We start from the raw sequence: 22,164 nt of genomic DNA on the forward strand, positions 1-22,164 counted from the left end.
GCACAGTGTGTTTGTCCACCACAAAGTCCACTTGGTGGGAGCTAGAACCGAACTAGGGACCCTAACGCACAGAAATATGTGCTCTCCACTGATTCCCCGAGTCCCTAATCTGAAAATAAGTCAACAATGTATTTGATTACTGGCAATAGATTTAGTTATCATTAAATCCCAATCCTCGCTTAAATTACCTTTTTTTCGTGTTCAACTTAGAATTTTTTTGTCCTTTTGTAGGAGCTTTACATAAACTTGTCTCAAATAAAGATGAAGACTCAGTGGTGTACGCAGAAGTCTGTCAATGGGGAAGGATTCAAGCTCCCAAGTCGATATAATTTTAGATGTTTATATGTACGTCTTAATATCGTAAATGCTTATTTTTGCATAACATCTTGCTCAGGGGGTTATAATCCCAAAACCATTCCTTGCATACGCCACTGTGAAGACCTGTGTAAAATTTGTACATCGAGGAAATAACGGGAAAGAAACTCATTTCAAATCAGTATCATTTTGCTTTTGTTTTCCTTTCGAATGTGAACGTCCTTCGTGCTAGAGAATAGCTTATTATTATTATTACTAATTTGAAAGTGACTTGTATATCATGTTCAATGGAAACTAATCTGTACGCTTTTCAGCTTGTATTAGATTTTTGCAAACGCACATACTTAGCGGTCTTTCAAAACAATTTAAACCATTTCAACTCCTTACATATATTATTGATTGTACAGTCACCAGCAGAAGTATCTCTCCCCTGAGTACTCTATTTCCATTCCTTGGGGTCCAGAACATTTGCAGGTTAAAAATGCCTTGGCAGATGCAACCCAACTTACACGAAACTTTTCTCGGTACTGACAGCAGTTGGTAGCACTGAGCCAGATGTTTATGCAGCTAAATTGTAGAGTAGGTAACGAACGAAACAGTTTTCCATTCTAAGATGAATCTCTATGGTTCAGAGCGTGTTGCCCGATGAACACCATATATTAATCACAATCTTGCTGTGTATGTAATGTATTAGTTCATTATGTACTGTATGTTCAAAGAAATAAAAACAGTGACCACGCATGAATCAGAAAATGCTTGAAAGTAGATCAAAATATCAAATCTAGAACAAATGGAGGAAATAAGTTTGTAAATCATTGCCTCCATTGACAGATCTTTCCAATTCTCGTCATTCCAACATCTTTTTCTTTCTGGAGAGAAGATTTTGTTTGTCACACTGAGTATGCATTGAAATTGAAGCATTTGGAAAAAAAAAAAAAAAAAAAAAAGAAAGAAAGAAAGAAAAAGAAACCCGGATCTCCCAAATGGCAATTCATTGTGCTAACCACTACCCTACAGCGTCACTTTACCTTACACAGAGACTGTTAACTAGTTAAATCGTTTCATATAAGACTCTACACAAGATACTTATGTCCGTATGAAGAGATTCTTTCGGTGCGTGACGCAATGAATTACTCACGTTTTCCTTCTTCTATTCAGAAACAAAAAAAAAAAAAAAAAAAAAATGAAATGAAATCTTTAAGTTTTACGTCCCACGGTTATGCCAGTTAGGCTAAAGGAGACGGTGATCATGAGAGATGAATGAAATGGTGGAATGAAGAAAGTGGGAGGAAACGGAAGAACACCAGGAAAACCCACAAGCACGGTGTTTGTTCACCACAAAGTGTTCAGAAACAAGTTATATAGACTTTGTAGAAATATGAAGTCCTATGTTTATCTTTCGTAAGCACTAGTTTAGTTTATAAGCTTTGCGTAAGTAACTTGTGGAGTAATGATAACGAACGAGACTATCAACAAGGCCACTAGGGTTCCATTCCTGTCGTAGTAGTTACTTTTTGTTCGACTTATTGTAATGTTATTATTATTATTATTATTATTATTATTATTATTATTATTATTATTATTATTATTATTATTATTATTATTATTATTATTAATAGAATTGCGAAGTTGAGACTTGGCTACACATTTTACATGAAGCTTTTGATGGGATTTCAAGTCTTTTTGTTGAAGAATCCACACACTCCACTGTAAGGTTAGGGGAAGGAAATAATACCATTTTGAAAAAATGTGTTTGTTACTTGCACGCTAAACCAAGCCTGGATACTGAATTTCACCTTTCTATATCTTTGGGAAATACCCTAAAGCTTTTGATGATCATAAGAGAGTAACTGAATAAGTGACGAGATCAATGGACTTAGCGTATTAACAACATCTAAAGTAACAGAACTATCAGAATATAATTTAGTACTTTTTCTAAGCATGGTGACTATCTTATCCTGAAAACAGAAATAGTATCCAGAACGAAACGCTCAAAAATATACCGAATCGCTTCGAGAAAAGATATAAACGGTAGTGCCTTTTGAGTTCAACTTGGAAAGGAACGATGCCGCGACCCCAGATATTGTTATGTATTTGGTAATCCAGTGCAATTGCAATGTATGTAGAATACCCCCATTTCTTCATAACTATTATCTATGTATGTAAGCAGTGAAAATGAATGCAAGTATAGGACTATGTCTATTGATATAATGGGCATAAATTAATATACGGTAGTAAGATTTAATAACTTCAGTGTTCGTGAGAGCCAAATTATGAAATTTTCTTACACTAAGATGTAGAGACTCGTACGGTTCTTAGAATGAAAGTATTAAAGTTCGTACAGGAGGAATAGACTTGGCTCTACATGAGATAGCTGTTTAAGAGTGAACGGGGCGCGAGACTAACCATTTTTTTTACATGAAATATTTTTGATAAGATGATTTATTTTTCAATAAAACACAGTTTAAATTATCGTTAATAATAATAATAATATAGGAATAACAGAATTGCAATACCAATTACGTATACAATACATTCCAATAAAGAAAAAAAAAATAATAATTTCCATGACGGAATTCGAACCCGGGCTTCTGCGATAGGAGTATCCTACTTTACCACTACGCCACAAATTCCTCATATAAAGATAAGAACATAAACTGAGGTTACGCAAGATAAACATAGAACTTTTTATTTCTACAGGTGTTGATACAATTCAAAGAATTCGAAAATAATGTATGTTATCTTTTCTTCTTTGGAAATTAGAAGTTAAGGTAAAGAAGAATTGTAATGTAAATCGGGACCATTGCTAAAAACGATAAAGTAGCCTCAACTTAAGGAACGTTTGGCGATATTTTCTTCATTAAGGAAGGTCTAAATAACTTGTTTTTGAGTTAAAGAAGGAAATCTAGTTTAAGTCATTGTGACACTCACATAAATAACGTCTCTTTATACAAGCATTAGTGTCTTGTGTATGATCTTACATAGAATGATTAGATACTAGCTAACAGTCTCTGTGTAAGGTAAAGTGACGCTGTACGCTAGTGGTTAGCACAATGAATTGCCATTTGGGAGACCCGGGTTCGATTCCAGCAACGTCCTATATTTTTTAAATGCTTTAATTTCAATTTCAATGCATACTCAGTATGACAAGTAAGATCTTATCTCCAGAAAGAAAAAGATGTTGGAATGACGAGAATTGGAAAGATCTGCCAATGGAGGCAATGATTTACAAACTGATTTCCTGCAGTTGTTCTAGATTTGATATTTTGGTCTAGTTTCAAGCATTATCTGATTCACACGAGGTCAGTGTTTTTATTCCTTTGAACATACAGTATATAATGAAATAATACATTACATACACAGCAATATTGAGATTAATATATGGTGTTAATTGGACAACACGCTCTGAACCATAGAGATTCATCTCAGAATGGGGAACTGTTTCCTGCGTCATTTACTCACAATTTTACTTGCATAAAGACCTGACTCAGTGCTACCAACAGCTGTCTTTGTGAGGAAATGTTTCGTGTAAGTTGGGTTGCATTTGTTCAGGCGTTTTACGAACTGCAAATGATCTGGACCCCAAGTAATGGAAGTAGAGTACTTCGGTTTGGGGGGGGGGATACTTCTACTGGTAACTGTACACATTACTTTAAAAATGTACACAAAAGTACTACAACTATCCAAGATTTAGTAGTAGAAATTGTAACACAGTTACTCACAAGTATTCAATGTGAGACCCCTTTATTACCCTGCATACATCAAAAACCGGCAGAGGGTTACGTCATGTGTTCTTAAGTGTCCGATGTAAAAGCTGAGCAGCTCGCCCAATTCAGTGGTGTGACAGTCTCCCATTAAAGTAACTCCTATAATTGAGATGCGAGTGATAAGATGTTCCATCCTGTTCATAGAAGAAGTTTGTAGTGCCATCTTCAACCTGTGGCATAAATCACGTAGTAAGCATGTGTAGAAATGTGACAACTACACTCAACAGGGATACATCTGTAAACGCTTACGCACTACCCACCATACAATTGTTCGAGACATTTGAAGTTGTCGACTAGCTACAGCTGTACTGTTGAAGGTTGCAATGAAAACAAACTTGAACTCTCGACATCTGCCTCACACGTGGAATGTCTGCCACATGATTTTTCTTTGGAAATGCATCCTGTTGTCTTGATATGTTGATGCCAGTTGCGAATGGAGTTGTTTAGTGGTAGTTCTTTACGAACTTTTGTGAGAAAACTCACGTTGAACACACCAACTAACGTGAAATTCTAGGACGCTAAATGCTTTACCTGCAACAAAGGCAGCCATCTTGCAACCTATCGCTCTGCCATTTGGTGGAAGAATTTCGAACTACTACGACCATGCCAAACAAAATTCGAGGACGTAGTCGACAGTATTCCAATACAATTTTAATCGTCAATACAGTTTTAATGCTCATGGAACAATTTCTTGTCGTTCAAATCATTTTGAAGCACGATGTATATGTTCGTAATTTCTCTACATGGTTTATTAGGTCTCTTATTCTGGAAATATTATAGTGTCAGATATAAATATTAATTAGTCATAATTAATATATGTGTTAAGAGGAAATTCAATAGATCATAATAGAGCCTAATGTGCTCTTCGAATTCCATAAATTATACCTGTTGGCATGGTAATGTTACAAACTGTAAGAGTGATATTACACATAGACTGATTATTTACACACTAATTATTAGTTTTTGCCAAGTCATCAAAAACTCATCAGTCATTTAAGTTGTAGTTAAATTCCTTAAAAAAAAAAAAATATCAAGGATGAAACCTTATATTCAATTGTTAGTTTAGTAATCTCAGTGGTCCGAAAGAAGGTAAACGTGTATTTTCAAAATGTACAGGAAGTGAAGAAATACAGTTTTTATTTCATTAGAACATGACAGCAAGTATTCAGTCTACACACACACACTGTAATAATCAATGGAATTTGTGAAAATAAATGTGTTCCGAATAAATAACGGTAACAGTTACTAGGTCTACTTACTTCCAAAAGTGCTGATTGCTTGCAATGATTTCGCCATGCTTCTTCTGCCCCGACTGACTGTGCCTGTATTCTCAGAGTTTTGTGAACGTTTTTAATGAAATTTGATAATTCTTGATGCTCCAAACTTGCCATCTGTCAATAAATAAAAAAGATATTTAAATTTAATGAACAAAAATGGGATTTTCAATTAGAAAGTATTAGAAATGAATTGCAAGGAAGGCTGCTTACACTGCAGTAATAATAACAATAATACACATTCAAACTTACTTTCAGAAATAAAATACTATTTTGCTACATTTCAGGACACCTCCGCTCCTTCAACAGATGAATACAGGGAAAAATAAGTACAGGTAAATAAAAGAAAAGGATAAAGGTATTTTTCTAGGCCTCGAAGTTAAAATTACCGACGAATACACGATAAATAGAATGCGTCGGATTCCTAATTCGATTCCAGCTCCCGCTAAGTAGACTTTGTGGTGGACAAACACTGTATGCATGATTAACAAAAATTGATTACTTACCAATATATCCTCCCGTGAGAAAACTAAATAGTCTCCAGATGTATCGGAACAACATTTCGTCTTCAGAAGTAAGGTAACAAGGGTAAAAATGGATAAGAGAAATTTGGTATGGGAATAAGAATATATACCACCAAATGAGCGTAACGTAAAAAAATGGGTACTAAGAAGAATGAGCAGAGAACAGTGAAAGAAAGAAAGTATTGAGTTTGAAAGAAGTGTGGTGTCTATGCTACGTCACTGTTGCCAGAACCCAAATACACATCAACAGTCGGTAGCCAGATTTTATCAATGTTGCCAGAATCCAGATTAAAGCGGTTTATATTTATGAATAAAGAATGATTCTTCAATCTCCCGTTGCATTTTGTTTTTCCTGAACCTATTACATTAACCTGTTTTATATTATGTGTTATGTTGTTTTAGGTGAAGAGACATTCGTGATATACCCTTTTCTTGTGGGTTTTTTGATTGTCTAATGTGTTTTTTAATTCGGGTGTTAATATTGCGTTTGGTAAGAGTTATATTCACACTAACAATAAAAATCTGACTTATTTAGTGAATCAACAAAATAACTTTCAAAGCCGCTGAGTTACATTTCTAATCTTTTCGGGGGATATTGGAACAGATATATTATGCTTTGCAAGAATATATTGAATTTTTGTCGATAATTGTGGAAAATAAAAAATTCCTATCCAAATTTTTACTTCTTTCGGAATATTTTTTTTAGGTACTAGTACCGATCTACGTGTTTGATTAAACCATTTTTGTAAGGTACATACCTTATAACCGTTCTTTTGTCCTATTTGACATAAAAACTATATTTCATCATTGAGATCACAAATTAGTAATGCTCCACGGAAGAAATTCTTCCAAATATTGGCCTTGTAGAGTGATGGATGGGCTAACTGTTGGTAAGTAGTGCCTGCAGTGGAAAATGAAAAAAATGAAATCTTTAAGTTTAACGTCCCACGATTATGCCGGTTAGCCTAAAGGAGATGGTGATAATGAGAAATGGTGGAATGAAGAAACTGGGAGGAAACGGAAGAACCCCGAGAAAACCCAAGAGCACGGTGTTTGTCCACCACAAAGTCCACACGGCGCGAGCTGGGATCGAACCAGGGACCCCAAGCACCGGAGGTGAACGCTCTACCACTGAGCCACCGCGCCCCCCTCTGCCTGCAGTGATTTTTCCATATACTTTTGTTGTAAATTTATCGTGCGATCAGCTAATCAGCAACTCTAAAAAAGGATGATAGTTGTCAGATTTACGAGCGAGAGTGAATTTCAGCCTAGGATGCTTGATTATTGAACTGTTCAAATATTTGTAAAAAAAAAAAAAGTATTTTTCTCATGTACAAGTAGTAAAACGTCATCGGTATAACGATAATATCTAATATACTGAAATGTATCCTGTTGTAAAATAAACGTTTCTATCTGATTTGAAACAATGTTTGACAGTATCAGAGATAGTGTGTTCCCCATGGCTAGTCTGTCATTCTGGGAAAGGTAATGATTTTCAAATTTAAATACATTGGTTGTTAAACAGATCTCAAGCAGTTTTGTAATAGAAAATGAGTTTCATAGGCACATGCATTATTTTGTAATAAGCAAGATCGTGTGTGTGTGTAATATAAGCTCCAACGGTGTCGACGGGTACATATCAACAACGTGTATGGATGTAAGCAAAATAGCATTAGCATTTACAAGTGGTGACAAATGTTATTTAACGTCAAGGTTATTTTTAACAACATATTTGAAACGAGCGTTGTATTAAGTTTTTGTATAGCCATTTGGATAGTATGCTGGACGGTTGAAACATGATATGATCTTAGTTTAGAAAAGAATATCATCGGCTTTAAAAGCTATTTTATTGAGTCACTAAATAAGTCAGTGTGAATATGACTCTTCATATATAGGTTAAACCAAACGCAATATGAACACTTGAATTTGAGAGCACATTCGACAATCAAAAAAGTCACAAGAGGAGGAAGAGGGTATGTCGCAATTATCACTTCACCTAAAAAAACATGCACAAATACAAAACAGGTTAATGTGATGAATTGAGGAAAAACAAAATGCAATGGGAGATTAAAGGATCATTCTTTATTCATAAATATAAACCAGCTTTAAATTTGGATTCTGGCAACAGTGACGTAGCATAGACACGACGCTTCTTTCAATTCTTTCTTTCTTCTACTGTGCTCTACTCATACTTTTTAAAAATCTATCTTTTTACGTTACGCTCACTTAGTAGTATGTATTCCTGTTCCCATACCATATTTCTCTTATCCATTTTCATCCTTGTTACCTTACCACTGAAGACGAAACTAGCTTGTTGTTCCGATATGTCTGGAAAATATTTAGTTTTGCCAAAGTTAATGGAGGTAATAAGCAATATTTATACACCATGCCCTCGAAGAGTGAAAAAGCGCACACCTAACCTGCGAATCGAAGATAATCCTCCCTTCCGATCAGTCACACGGTTTCTTACTCTATAGAGGCTGGTGTTCAAGTTACATTTAACCGAGGAACTGTATCTAATCTCCTGTAGTGTGCTGTCTGTTTAATCTAATCTAATCCTTTAAATTCGAAATTTGTTACCCGTGTAGTACATCGTGGTGTTTGAAAAAGACCCTATATTTCATTGACTTAGCTACTGATAATTCTGACGGGTATGTTTCAGATTTTTCAAAAAGGAAGATTTTACGATTTTTAGATGGGGAAAAAAAGAAAGATATATATGATATTCAGAGTTTATATATAAACACATACAGAATAATTTTAAAAATAGTTGCAACTCATGAAACACAAAAAGTATATTACAATTCCTGGTGGGAGTTCTTGTGGTTCGGATCCTACGTTAAGCTGTAGGTCCTCGTTTAATATAGCCTCAGTGCTGAACCAGTGCTAAACTCTAATTCAAACAACCAAACATTACACAAACAGTTTCGCCTTCTCATTTTATTTTAATGAAGAATTTCCACTTCTTAACAGTCAGTCCCATTTTTTTTTAATTTTTTTTATTTTTTTATTATTATTTTTTTTTAATGTTCAAAATATTCCTTTGCAGGACATATCGAAATTCGCAACCATTTCAAATTCTGCTTTTATTAGTTCACAGTGGCTTCCGATCCTGACATCAGTATATCACGGTCGATTGAAACTGCAATATGGTCGAGACGGTGTTGAAAAACAAAGGCTAAGATGCTAAAACCAACTATTTTTAAACATAAATTTGGAGTGCTGGGTAGATAGGAAATAAAAGTGCAACCTGTCGCATTAACTCTCTGAATTCTCAGTTACTTCATTGGGTTTCATTGTTAGCAGTGTGTGAGAAATCAGTTTTTCTACTTTTCTTTTTCTCGTGGGAATGCTGCGTAGAAATAGTTTTAAGTTACATATATGTAGGCGGAGAATATGTGATATAAACTGAAATAAATGGCTCTAAAATATTTATTTATGAATGTTATATAGTACACATAATGTTGAATAATGTTCTTACCTTGTATCTCCAGCTAGCTGATTACAGTTATCTGGAATTTCGTCATTGTCTTCAACATATGTAACTTTTCAAGGATTTATGTTTCATTAATTAATCTACGATAGTTCCATAACAGGGAAGCTCCTTGCACATGATCCTGTGTAGATATTTTTCCGAAGTTACTGGAAAAAAAGTTAAAGAACACTGAAGTTATTACATGATAAATAAATCATCTAACTGGAGATAGAAAGTAAGAACATTAAAGATCCAAAACAGATTTTGCAAGCCTTTTGTAAGAGTGGGTTATTATTACCGATGGGTATGCTTCTAAGCGAGTACTATGTCCTCATATAGAAACACATGGAAACTGTGTTTTAAATGTAATTCACAAAAGTTTGAAAGGATCAAACTAAGCAAGTGCTGTTTTTCCTCGTACTAATAATATAGTGCAAATTCACTCATGTCAGTAGCCAAGTGACTAGTTATCGGTAACTTTTATTTACTTTTGCGTCTAAATGCAATCAACTGATTAAACTGCTGCAGATTTTCCTGGAGTATCAAAACAGATACATAGAGAGAGAAAATGGGATAGGTAATGGACAATATATATAAATATATCAATACCAATTAAAATTGCTTTTGGTGTGCAACTCTCAGCAAGGTACAACAGGGTATCTACTCAAATTCCAAAATGAAATTTCGTGATCTTTTCTTAACCAAATCATAAAATTTCCTAACATTCTGAAGAGCGAATTTAAGTGCAAATTAGGCCGAATTTTCATGCATGCGATAGAAGCATGCTTTGCTTGCGATTTAGTAGTGTCTAAAGCCGACCATAGACATTTTTGGTGGTGAATTTTGACGTTTTATAGAATAAAATTTTCCAGTCTGTGCTTATATTTGTACAGATAAAAAAAAATCGTGACCCAAAAGCTAAATTTCTTGACTTTCATGACCGTTTTCTGATTTCGTGACTTTTTCGTGACTTTCATGACCTATAGACACTCTGTTACAACATTTAGACGGACTACATCTTTCGTGGAATGTAACGACAGAGATATTTTTACATTTCAATATACACATTAATGCATTAATTTACATCAAAGAGCGGCGAAATATTGTTACCTCTGTGGTGCGTCAGGATTTATTATTTTCCTACTATATCTATAGCAAACCCCACTGTTTGCTCATTCATTTAGTCCTCCGAATTACTTCTTGAACTACGTCTTAATTAATTTTCTTCTTTCTTCTTCTTCATCTTTTGCAATATTTCAGTTCTCCCTGGAACCATGTTCATATGCAGATGTGACATAAGCAAGAATCTCTCTATGATTACATTAGACATATAATTCCACGATTTCCGAAAAAAAAAAAAAAAAAAAAAAGGATTTCAAGTTATTCGTAATGCACTCTTTTCAATTCTACTCAACACTTGTAATTTTTGTGAATAAACACTCCCATAGCTTGAACCTCCTTTTCAAAACTCTTTATTCTCAACCTCTTCCTGGCACCCTTTTATATAACATATATGCGTTTTTCTCATTATAATATGCACACACAAGTACTTGCACTCTTTTTCTGACTTTAACTACTTATGATGCAGTTCATTTAACACTATCACCCTTGTTGCTTACTGGTGAGTGATGTTTTCCATTTTATGATGTTTACACTGATTGCAATTTCTTTTCTAGTTGTTTAAAATTCGTCTTCCCAAACCATGGATTTAGTAGTGAAAAGTGCTTAGAACAACAAAGAAATGTTCACTTCTATATATAAATAATAGTGACCATAAAACAACCTGTTGTTTTACAGTGAATTAGTGTGAATTGACACTGCATTTATAAAAACACTTCTCGGGAAATAGTTCTTAATTCAATGACAGTGATCGGATATTGTTATTATTGACATAAGCTAGTGCTTGTCAAAATACTTGGGGCCCATTTTTCTTTTACAAGACAAGGAATTTTAATAAGGTGGAACTATAGGAATTTCAAAAAAAAAAAAAAATCTTTGAGTTTTACGTCCCACGTTTATGCCGGCTAGGCGGTAGGAGATGGTGATGATGAAATAATGAATTAAATAGTGGAATGAAGAAAGTGGTAGGAAACGGAAGAACCTCGGAAAAACCCACGCACACGGTATTTGTCTACCACAAAGTTTACTTGGTGCGAGCGGGAATGGAACCAGGGACCCCAAGCACCAGAGGTGAACACTCTACAACTGACTCACCGCAGCCCCACTATAGGTATATCCAGTTTACAATGAAATCGGTTTGTGTACATAATATATTGGGAAATTAACCTTCTATTCAGGTGGCGTTACGGACGAGAATGATGTCGCGATAGCACTGAAGAACTAAGTAACAAGAGACGTAGCCAAATTAGAATGCTGCAGTGACCACTTGATGTTTGTAAAGCTAAGTGGAAAACCAATGGACACTATGATAATACAAGTGTATATGCCAACAATTGACCATGATGGCAATGACTCTTGTAGAAGTAATATGTGATGACATTAGTGACACATTGCATCAGGACTAGTGTTGTAAAATTTCCGGAAAAATTGGAAAAATGGGAAAATAACAAAAACCTTTGTATTAGGTTAGTTTTACTAGTAATGGAACCTTTTTTTCGAACGCGTGAAGAATGTAAATTGAAAAATTTCAATATTGTGAATATTTAAAAAAGAAGCATTCGAAAATAAAACTGTTGTAATTATTCTTGAAAATTATATTAATAGTCTGCACTCATTTCCTTTATGTGCCTTTTAGTCGTTTACTCCTGGTTGTGCATTAATTACAGAACTTTTACAACTGTATACACATCTACTATCATGAAGTGTTTCTGTTCTAACAAATGAATAAAATTGAGTTCTTAATGTGCTCTTTGATCTGGTGAAATTTTGTTAATTTTAACCAAATTACATCTTAAAAGAAAGAGCAGTAGACAAATTTCACTAATATTCATGCACTAAGACATATAATTACTATATACTTTAATATAAACTTTATGTATAAAATTTTGTATGTAAACAAATATTTGTTTTCTAGTGCGACAAGTTATCTACATATATAAAAATGAAAGTGACTATATTTGTAACTTAACAACTCTTGAATCACCAGACTGATCTTGATAAATATTTTCAACATAGATGAGATTCGGGCCCAGGATGGATTTTATCATTTCACTTTGAAAGTATAACTTGGAGGAAGGAAGTGCGGATATATATTGAAAATTACTGACCTTAGTGTCGAACTAATAGTTTTCGCAGTTGCTGAGATGAACATGACATTTCCAATAAAGCTTAAATTCAAATTCAGCACTGCAACTTGGGGGAAGGGGAGGGAAGATACATAGCCAGTGCACCCGTAAAAATGTAATAAAGAAATAATGGATATCTTTTTTTTTTTTTTTTTAATATTCAATTAGAACTGGACAATCTACATAAAATTTGCAATCAATCAGTGAAAACGTCATCTTTCTAGAGCGTGTAGTTTCCGAGATCTCATTGTCGAAAAGATTGGCCAAAAACATATAAACGTCCACAAACGTATAGTTTAAAAGAACTCCAAAGATGGCAGCAAATTCATTTGCATTGATTTTGAAAAAGGCTTATTAAAATGCAAAGGCTTTGAACAATAATTTAAAAAAAAAATACTTTATAAAGAAAAAGGTCTATTTAAATAATTTATTTAAAATGAACATAGTTTAAAATATTTGTCTTGGCTAAACGTGAAATCACAAATAACCGTAAATGAAAGGTTTGAAATCGAAAGTTATAGGTTGGAGCTCAAGTGCTTTTGTTGCTATTGTAGCATTTTAATAGATAGATATATAAATGATCGAAAATGACTGATATTAGTGTCGAATCCAAAGTTTTCGGGGTCGCTGAGATGAACAGTGACACTTCTAATGCCGTTTAAATCCAAATTCAGCGCCATGAACTGGGGGCGAGACAAAGGAGAGATATACAAATGATCGAAAATGACCAATATTAGTGTCGAATCCATAGTTTTTGGAGTCACTGAAATGAATAGTAACACTTCCGATGCCGTTTAAATCAAAATTCGTCCTCGTAACTAGGGGGCGGGGGAGAGGAGAAATATGCATAAAAATGATCGAAAATGACCGAGATTAGTGTCGAATCCATAGTTTTTGGGGTTCTGAGATGAACATTAACACTTCCGATGCTGTTTAAATCCAAATTCATCGTTGCAACTTGGAGGAGGGAGAAGGGATGGATATATACATAAAATGATCAAAAATGGCCGATATTAGTGTCGAATCATCATAGTTATCTGGGTGGCTGAGATGAAGAGTGACACTTCCGATGCCGTTTAAATCCAAATTCATCCCACATTAGTTACTCCTAAAGGGGGAAAGTGACATGTAAAAGTAATTGAAAATGACTTGTACTAGTGTCGAATTCATAGTTATTGGGGTCCCTAAGTTCATTGGTAACAGTTTCGGTGCCCTTTATACCCAAAATGAAATGTATTTTACCCGTGCGAAGAAGGGTATTCAGTTAGTCTTTAATAATAACAAACGGAAATTTCGCATGTTAAATTCTTCAATATATTTGGTCTAGGAATTAATTCGTGCGGTTGGTACGCACACATTGAAGCTGTAGTACAAACACAAAATACATAAATACCTTAAGAAAAATATTATCCATCGCTAGCCACCACTTTCGCCCATCTGTTGTAATGCTCCATCATCTTGCATGATGGCATTACAAATACATAATTTCTGTGCGTTCTTAATTTCCAAATACTTATTCATTTATTACTCTATCTTTATAATTATATTTTAGATCCATCCATAATTATTTAATGATTTGTTAATTTGGTGGCAAGTAAAGACTTTAAATTCAGCGCCAGGAAAGCTACTGTTGCCTGAAGAAGAAGAAGAAGAAATATAAAAAAATACAGATTTCAACTATGGAGTGAAAAATGTAAATGAAGATTTTAAAATTGTATCTTTTAAGAAATATTTTAGTATGCGTGGCTTTGAAGTTATGTATCTAATTATGAAGTGAATTTTTCGAACCCACTCCGGGTTCTCATAAGTAATGTATCTTCCGATATTCGTATCAATAGTCTAAATTAATTATAGCCTCGTCAAAATTCCCTGTTAACTTATACTATGTTATTTGTGCATTGGCTATTCAAATGGTATCAGTTCCAATGGAAGAAGGAAGTCGTTAATGTAATGTTGCAATGAGTGGTTTTCGTACTACATACTATTTCGAAGGTTGCATGTCGATTGGGGATTACGTCGGAAGGAGACTTACTTACATACTTCTGCTTGGAATAGGTTGACGTGGTATTACATAAGTATTTGATTTATTGGGTTCACAATTGGTGTATGTCTGTTAACTACGTAATTACGACGAATAAAATGAAAATAAATATAATGATATTAAAATATTGCAACGAATGAAATGTTCAACAATGAAAGTTTGGAATAAATAAGTAAATATAAGAAAGTATATACATATATAGATATGATGAAAATGAAACAGACATAAGCTAACATCTATGAACCAAGTGCTATTTAAAGTTACATTTAAGTAAGAGTGCTAATGTTAACCTAAAATCAAGCATGCTAAACAATATAAACAACCTTCTGGAATAAACTAGATATTTAACATCAAACAACTCAACGGCTTGCAAATAATAGGAATTATATTCTACCAGGAACTAAACCTAATTATAGAACTTAATTTACACTTAGTTTTCGTTACAAACTAAACCTACAGCCAATGTATTTATTCATCACTGGAAACTCCAATCATTGAAAAAAAACTGAAGAAGAAATAAAGCAAATAGACCTATTTAATGATGCACAGATAACAGAAAATAGAAACAGTTTTTAAACTAAAATATTGTATTTCAAATCTTGCTCTGTTCCAACTTATTGAGTTTGTAATAATAATTGTGAATCTGAAATTTCCTTGGTCATTTCTGCTATATATCTTAATAAGCTAAGTTTATATATATGCTCGATTCCTTGGGTAGAATGTTTTTCACTCCGGATCTGGAAAGCGTTATCTGATGTGCTAATGTTTCTGGAGCTACTCTCCAGATGGCGACCCAAAATATAAAGCTGCGTAGAAGGAGAGATATAATAAGGGCTGTCTCACTGTCAGGCAATGTACGGATTCCGTGGCGAAAGAAGTCCTCATCCTTGGAAGCGATCCAGTCAGAGACCCATGTTTCGATATCTTCTGAAGAAGTAAACCGCTGTCCAATCAAATCGTTGTTCATGCAATCGAACAAGTAGTAGTCCGAAGGAGCAACGTCTGGTGAATACGGCGGGTGTGGTAAAACTTCCCATCCGACATTTTCTAAATAGGTTTTGACCGGTTTTGCGACATGTGGGCGAGCGTTATCATGTTGAACAATAAGTTTATCATGTCTATTCTCCCATTCTGGTCGGGTTCTGGCCAGAGCTTGCTTCAAACGCATTAATTGTCGTCGATAACGTTCTCCATTCATAGTTTCACCCGGTTGCAGCAGCTCATAGTACACCACACCTTTCATATCCCACCATATGCACAGCATAACCTTTGCACAGTGAATATCTCGTTTTGGTTGTGATGGACCTGGTTCACCTGGTTTCACCCAGGCCTTTTTTCGTTTAGGGTTCTCGTAATGGATCCACTTCTCATCACCCGTAATAATTCGATGCAGAAACCCCTTTCTGCTCTGTCGTTGAAGCAGCAATTCGCAAATGGTTTTTCGTCTTTCAACGTCTCTGTCTTTCAATTCATGTGGAAACCAATGTGACATCTTTTGAATCATTCCCATGGCTTTCAAGCGTTTGGAGACTGTTGTTTGATCAACGCCTAATGCTGCTGCAAGTTGTTCCTGCGTTTGACACGAATCCTGCTCGAGCAATGCTGTTACCTTATGCTCAGCATAATGTAACATGGCCCGATGCTTTTGAGCACCTTGTATGTTGGTAGAAAATTTTAAATTTATTTAAAATGTTAATAGAAACTTTTATTTTATAGTAGAGTAAACCGTAGGTTGAGAATTTTGCGTAAATTCAGTAAAACAGAGCGTTTCGATAGATGTTAGATGAAGATTACGTGATTATTAATTATATTATATATATTTTACGCATTTATTCATGAATATATTATTATTTTAGACAAATAAGTATATATTTCAACGTTTTCAATGGTTTTCAGTTCATTTCTATTCATATTTCGGCATAGGGAATCTTCACAAGAAAGCTAAAAATTTTATTTTGAAAAATCTTCTTCAAAATTCCAAATTAATAAAGTCAGCCATAATTTCTTCTTGGTGCATCTCTTTGTTTCGAAGTAAAATTATCTGATTGGCTAATCCACAATCACAGCTGCGGCTGAGATTTCGGTTCTCTTTGATCTTCACTCAGAAGCCTATCATCCTATGATTACGTCATAATTATCTTCCAATTGGGGATCATCTTCTCGTAACTCTTTGTCTTACGGCGTCAGCCATTTCAAGAGTCAGACGTGCAGTGTTTAGCGTCTGCTAAAAAGTGGAATAATTTGTAATCACGTGAAAATTGTGTCAAATTCTTCGTTTTGGCGAATATTGGAAGAGATAACTGTACGACATTTGGTGTTTCAACAAATTGTTAATCCGGAAATAAGACAATTGTGAAGTAATTTCGCATAACATAACGGATACTAGCCTGTAGCTATCCAGTGGTATGGAATGAGCTCCTTAGCAAATTTTGCGTTCTCGGTCCACCAGAGAACCTAAGAGAAGAAAGAGGAGACGGTGGAAGAGAGAGAAAGAATATTGAGTAGTGGTGCAGACCCGAGGAAGAAGAAGTCAAGCCACGCTCGATGGCTTTTCTGGAAAGGTGCTGAAGGAGTTTCCAAAAACCTATTTTTGAGACCACGTATCACGAGTTTCCCAGGAACCTCGGGTGGAAGTTATCAGGACTTTTTTTTTGTTGTTTAACATATCCGTTTAATCTTGGTGTAAGAAGAGGATGTCAAGTAAGTAAGGAACAGTGAAAGTGAAACTCAGGTATTTGGATTCAAATTTTTCCTTGTTCTGGCAAACTATCATGAGTGAATATATTTTCTGGTGTTTGTGTAATACTTGTAATATGAAGCACTAAATTCGTAAAGTTTCCCTCAACGCCGCACGCATGTAGATTTAGGCAATGTGACATCGTGTTTTCATTCGATGGGGGGGAAAGAAAGCTAGAATCTCAGCACAGAGCGATTGTCGTAATCTCAAGAAAATGTGTGTACCACACACACATTTTCCCCAGTGATGAAAGATGTTTTAGGTTCCCCAAAATCTAGAAATTATTCAGTTTCGGTAATTCTGCTCAAAATTCAACCTTTATTCATTTTGGCATGTTTTCTTTGGTTTGACGTAGAATGATTATGAATGTTGAATATGTAAACAAGTGTCAGTATCACGGCTATTTGTCTAGTGCAAGGGTACATGCATCTTGCGTACCGATAATCGAAAACGTTCATCAATAGGTTAAACCTACGTACTATTTTAGAAAACTGATACCCATCAAGTTATAAAATGCAATGTTGATAATTACTAGTAAATATTTTTCCTTCTTTTTAAGAAATTAATTCAGAACGACACTAATGCAAAACTAACCACTGCGTCTTCGGTAGAAGTGTGGTAGCGAAAACAAAATACAAATGCAAGTTAAGTATGGTGCTTTATGAAATATATATGTGTGATTTTTTTTTTTTAATATATATACTTGTTTAGGTTAAGTTAGTTTAGTTAGATTAGGGCTTTAGGTTTAAGTTGTGTGAATATATTATATGCATGTCTTGCCTGTGCTAGATTGTCATGTGGGTCCGAGCTGACAAGAGGTCGCGAAGAGCGTAAATCCTCTACGCCGGCCACGAAATCGATGCACAGAAGAGTGTAAGCACCAAGGAATATATGTAAACAAAAGGCAAATTAAGCTAACCACAATCTGTAGGCAGTGAATTTATTATTTTCGGTAGTATTTTGTATTTTCTATTGTACTCTTTTGTTTGTTTTGCGTGTCGATACCATGGAAATGCTCTAGAAGGCAAGAATATTCAATGAATATCAAAGAATGTGAATATTTCGAGAATATAAACAAAAGTAAATAATGTTTTTGGCTTTGAAAGTATAGAAATCGATTTCATTAAATTTTATTCGGATGGGTATGTCAGTTCAATGTAAATATTTTCCTGTTAACGAATATTTTGTGCTACATTCATGAATATTTTGAAAGAAAATAAAACTTACTAGCCGTGAATGCATCTTTCTTTTCGCATACGAAATCTAGTTAGCTTGTAATTCTAAGAAGTCATAGAAATATGTAGTTGATGAGGTTTTGGTATGCATGCGAAGCATGGTCAAAACAGAGAGCAGTATGCGCAGAATAAGTTTGCTGGGGAAATGAAATAGCTGTGAAATTCAGGGAAGAGACTCTCCTTAGTGTGACCGAGTTGAAAACAACCGAATCTGTAGAAATTTCTCATTTAATCAGTTTCAATCAAAATCTCAGTTTAGATTTTTTTTTTTTTTAATTACAAAATTCTGTTTCGAGATTTTTTTTTTTTTTATTCAGATAGGGCTTTCACATACAACATTAAGATCTTCTTTGTGCTCAGTGCCAGCTCCGCTCGGAGGTCGGTGTCCCGTGTCTGTAGTCGTGGTTCACAACCTATTTCCGGATGGGATGGGGATGATGAACTGCAGGCCTGGATATCGGACTGTGAGTCGAGATGGAAGAGAGTTTGGAAGCTTTATATTTCGGGCCAAATTTGAGTTCTATTTTCCGTAGATGATTGGCTTGGTGAGTGTATCAGTGACTGCTGATGACGAGCCCATACGGGCCCAGTAGGTTCGGTGTCACTAGTCAATGATACATTCAACATAGCATGTAATCTCAAGGAAAGGGAACATCATACAGAAAACACAACAACAATTCATTATTTTCATTATTATCATTATTTTATTTTTTTATTTTTAAAGTAAAAATGGCGACCCCTATCCAGGATTTCTGTTGTTTCAATCCTACGCGAGCGCTAAGGAAAACAAACAATCACAGCAGAGTATTTGTAATGGGGATAATTACGACAATCGCTACATTGAATGAGACATGGTCACTTCTGAATCTATATGTGCGTGATGTTGTGGGAAACAATCTTCAATGAAAGTGGAAATGTCTGTGGGTAGCAGATCAAGTAACGAATCTCGGCATCCGAGTGAATATATATGCTGTTCAGACGAAATTGCTGGGTTTAGTGTTTATTGTGACAGCTGTTTTAGATGGGTACATGCCCAATGTTATGGCTTGTCCGAGGAACAAGTACAGGAGTTAGACAAAAGTAGTGAGCCGTGGCTATGTAAGCCCTGCCTGGCGAAACAGGCGACAGTGTTGCCACTGCCGAAATCTTCGGAAACTGAAAGTGATGAAGGCGAACGTGGAACGCGGGGTAGTCCGAACAATTCTGATAAAGAGGAAGGAAGTCGAGGAAACGTAGCTTCCGGTCCGAATGTGCAACTAACGGACTTCGCGGCCATGATGGAACGCTTCAGTCAAACTTTAACATTAACGCTGAATGAAAAGTTCGAAAAGGTCGATAGTAAATTTCAGGATGTTAACAGTAACTTTCAAGCGATGAGCAATCGGGTTGACAGTAAATTTCAGGACATTCATAATAACTTTCAGGCAGTGAATCAGAAATTGGACAATGTAAAATTTGAATTGTTACAAACGATAAATGAAAAAGTAGCCCATGTGAACGAAGACGTAGAGGCGGTTAGGTCGGAAGTTCGCGACTTATATACCTCTGTTGGGAATTATCAGAATAAAATAGACGCGCGGGTAGATGCCGTTGAGGAAGGTCTCCGGTTATCGGTTGAAGCGCAGAATCGACGATGTGACGACTTGACAAAGGAGTTCTCACATCTCGAACTCAGTACCCAAAGGTCGTGTCAGGCACTTGAAGCCAGGATTAAGACGTTAGAGGGAAAAACAAACCAAAGAAAAGATAAACGGTGTGGTCGTAAGCGAGCGCGAGACTTTGTTGTCGGTGATGGAATCGAGTCTGACGGGACCGAGTCAGACATCCAAGTGGATGTACCGGTCTCTTCAGTTGGGGAGACTCGTACTATTCCCACGGTGACTGTCTCTGTCTGTCAGCCGACCAACATTCACGGCACAAATGTCCTTCCCTTTGAATTATCTTCACGAACGTTGAATTTAAACAAGTCACATATGTCCGGTGTTGAGACAATAGGTAGTCAGGCGTTGTCCAGGAGGTCGAATCCATTGTTAGTTTCGCCTCAGGTGTCAGGATTTTCCAATCCTAGTTGTCGGTTGAACCATGTGGTGTCCTCTAGTAGTGTAGCAGACATGACTCCTTCGTGTGCTGGAGTTCAGGAGGGAATATGTGGTCACGCGGTGGTATCAATGCCAGACAATTTAATTTCTGGACAAAATTACCAACACTATTCCATTTTCGGTCAAAATCAATTGGGTGCAAAGAGCCCCGTGGTTGGCCACAATTCTCCCGTGAACCCCAGTAGAAGCGAGGAAGGCATTGGTAAGCGAACTCTAAATTTAAGACTCTCTGAATTAAATCACTTACCTACATTTTCTGGTGAATACGGTTTGGCTAGAACATTTCTAGAAAATTTGGAACAAACCTTTAAGGTAATTTCGGCATCTGAACACGAACGTCTAACCTTGGTACCTTGTTGCTTAACAGCTGGGGCCAAGACATGGTTCCAGACTGTATGTCAAGACATAAATAGTTACGCGGATTTTGTGCGTCTGTTCCGAGAACACTATTTTTCAGCGATAATGGAAAGGTTGCAAAAGAAGTTCATTCAGGGAATGAAATACGATCGAGCAAAGTACAGCCGATTAACGGACTTTGCGTGGGAAATAGTGGCAGAATATTATGCGGTGGCACAACACCCGGATGAAAGTGAACTGATAGAGATAGTCTTGGATTGCTTACCAGCTGGTGACGCCAAGTTGTTGAGAGCTGTTGAGCCAAAGAACATTCAACACCTTATGGTGAAAATAGCTGAAATAGAGGGACATCCAGAGCCTAGTGAACCGGTCACGGACAAGAAGTTTAGACGCTTTCAGGTACGTCAGGCGAAAGTCGTCAAAAAGACAGAAAAGTTAGGGAAACAAGCCACCAAAGATACTTCGTCTCAGACGGAGGAAGACGAAAGCAAGAGGAAGGAAGGAAATTCCAATGGCAAAGGAGATGACCGATTTTCCGGAAACCGGGGTCGAAGAAGGAACTTCCAGTCTCGAAGACCATGGCCCAATCAAGGAAGACCGAATTGGGTGAGAGAGAGTAATGGAAATCGGAATGCTCCGTATGGGTACAACCAACGCTACTATCCAGCAGCGATGAGTTATGGGTATCCGCGGGGTACATCTCAGACATGCGCGCCAAACGCGATGATCTCAGCAGGAGCGCAAGCCTATCCGGGATACGCGCCGAATGTACTTCCTGGAGGGGGAGTGGCGGCTCCCACGTCCACTTCTTCCCCAGGAGTGAACATGGCGATGTCTACTGGATGGCCTCCGCAATACACGTCATTCGTACCGACGATGGCTCAGCCACCGGAAACGAACGGGAATGGTTTGGGAAATGCATATCGCAGCCCTCATTAGGGGAGAGTGTGGACTGCGATGTGGATTCCTCAACTCCCCAGAAAGAACAAGATCGGTTAGCGAGTAGTCAAAATTCCAATTTAGAACCAACCTCGTTCGATTTTGATACTAACCTTCTAAATTCGAAATTCAATGTTTTGGCAGATTCCGAAAATC

At 36.1% G+C, this 22,164-nt stretch overlaps 1 protein-coding gene across 2 annotated transcripts in view; it reads right to left on the bottom strand.

Annotated features, from left to right (window-relative positions):
• Positions 1-22,164, bottom strand: part of Samtor (S-adenosylmethionine sensor upstream of TORC1) — a 56,016-nt gene that overhangs the window by 19,303 nt on the left and 14,549 nt on the right. The window contains exons 2-3 of one of the 2 annotated variants that reach the window (XM_081764914.1): positions 9,362-9,522; positions 5,342-5,473 (exon numbers count right to left, since the gene is read on the bottom strand). In XM_081764914.1, the coding sequence (XP_081621040.1) occupies positions 5,342-5,473 (132 nt within the window). In that variant the 5' untranslated portion in view covers positions 9,362-9,522. The remainder of the gene's footprint in view (positions 1-5,341; positions 5,474-9,361; positions 9,523-22,164) is intronic. The other variant, XM_081764915.1, reaches the window with a different exon arrangement.

This window comes from Thermobia domestica, chromosome 7 (genome assembly GCF_964235325.1).
Source record: "Thermobia domestica chromosome 7, izTheDome1.hap1.1, whole genome shotgun sequence".
NCBI lineage: Eukaryota > Metazoa > Arthropoda > Insecta > Zygentoma > Lepismatidae > Thermobia > Thermobia domestica.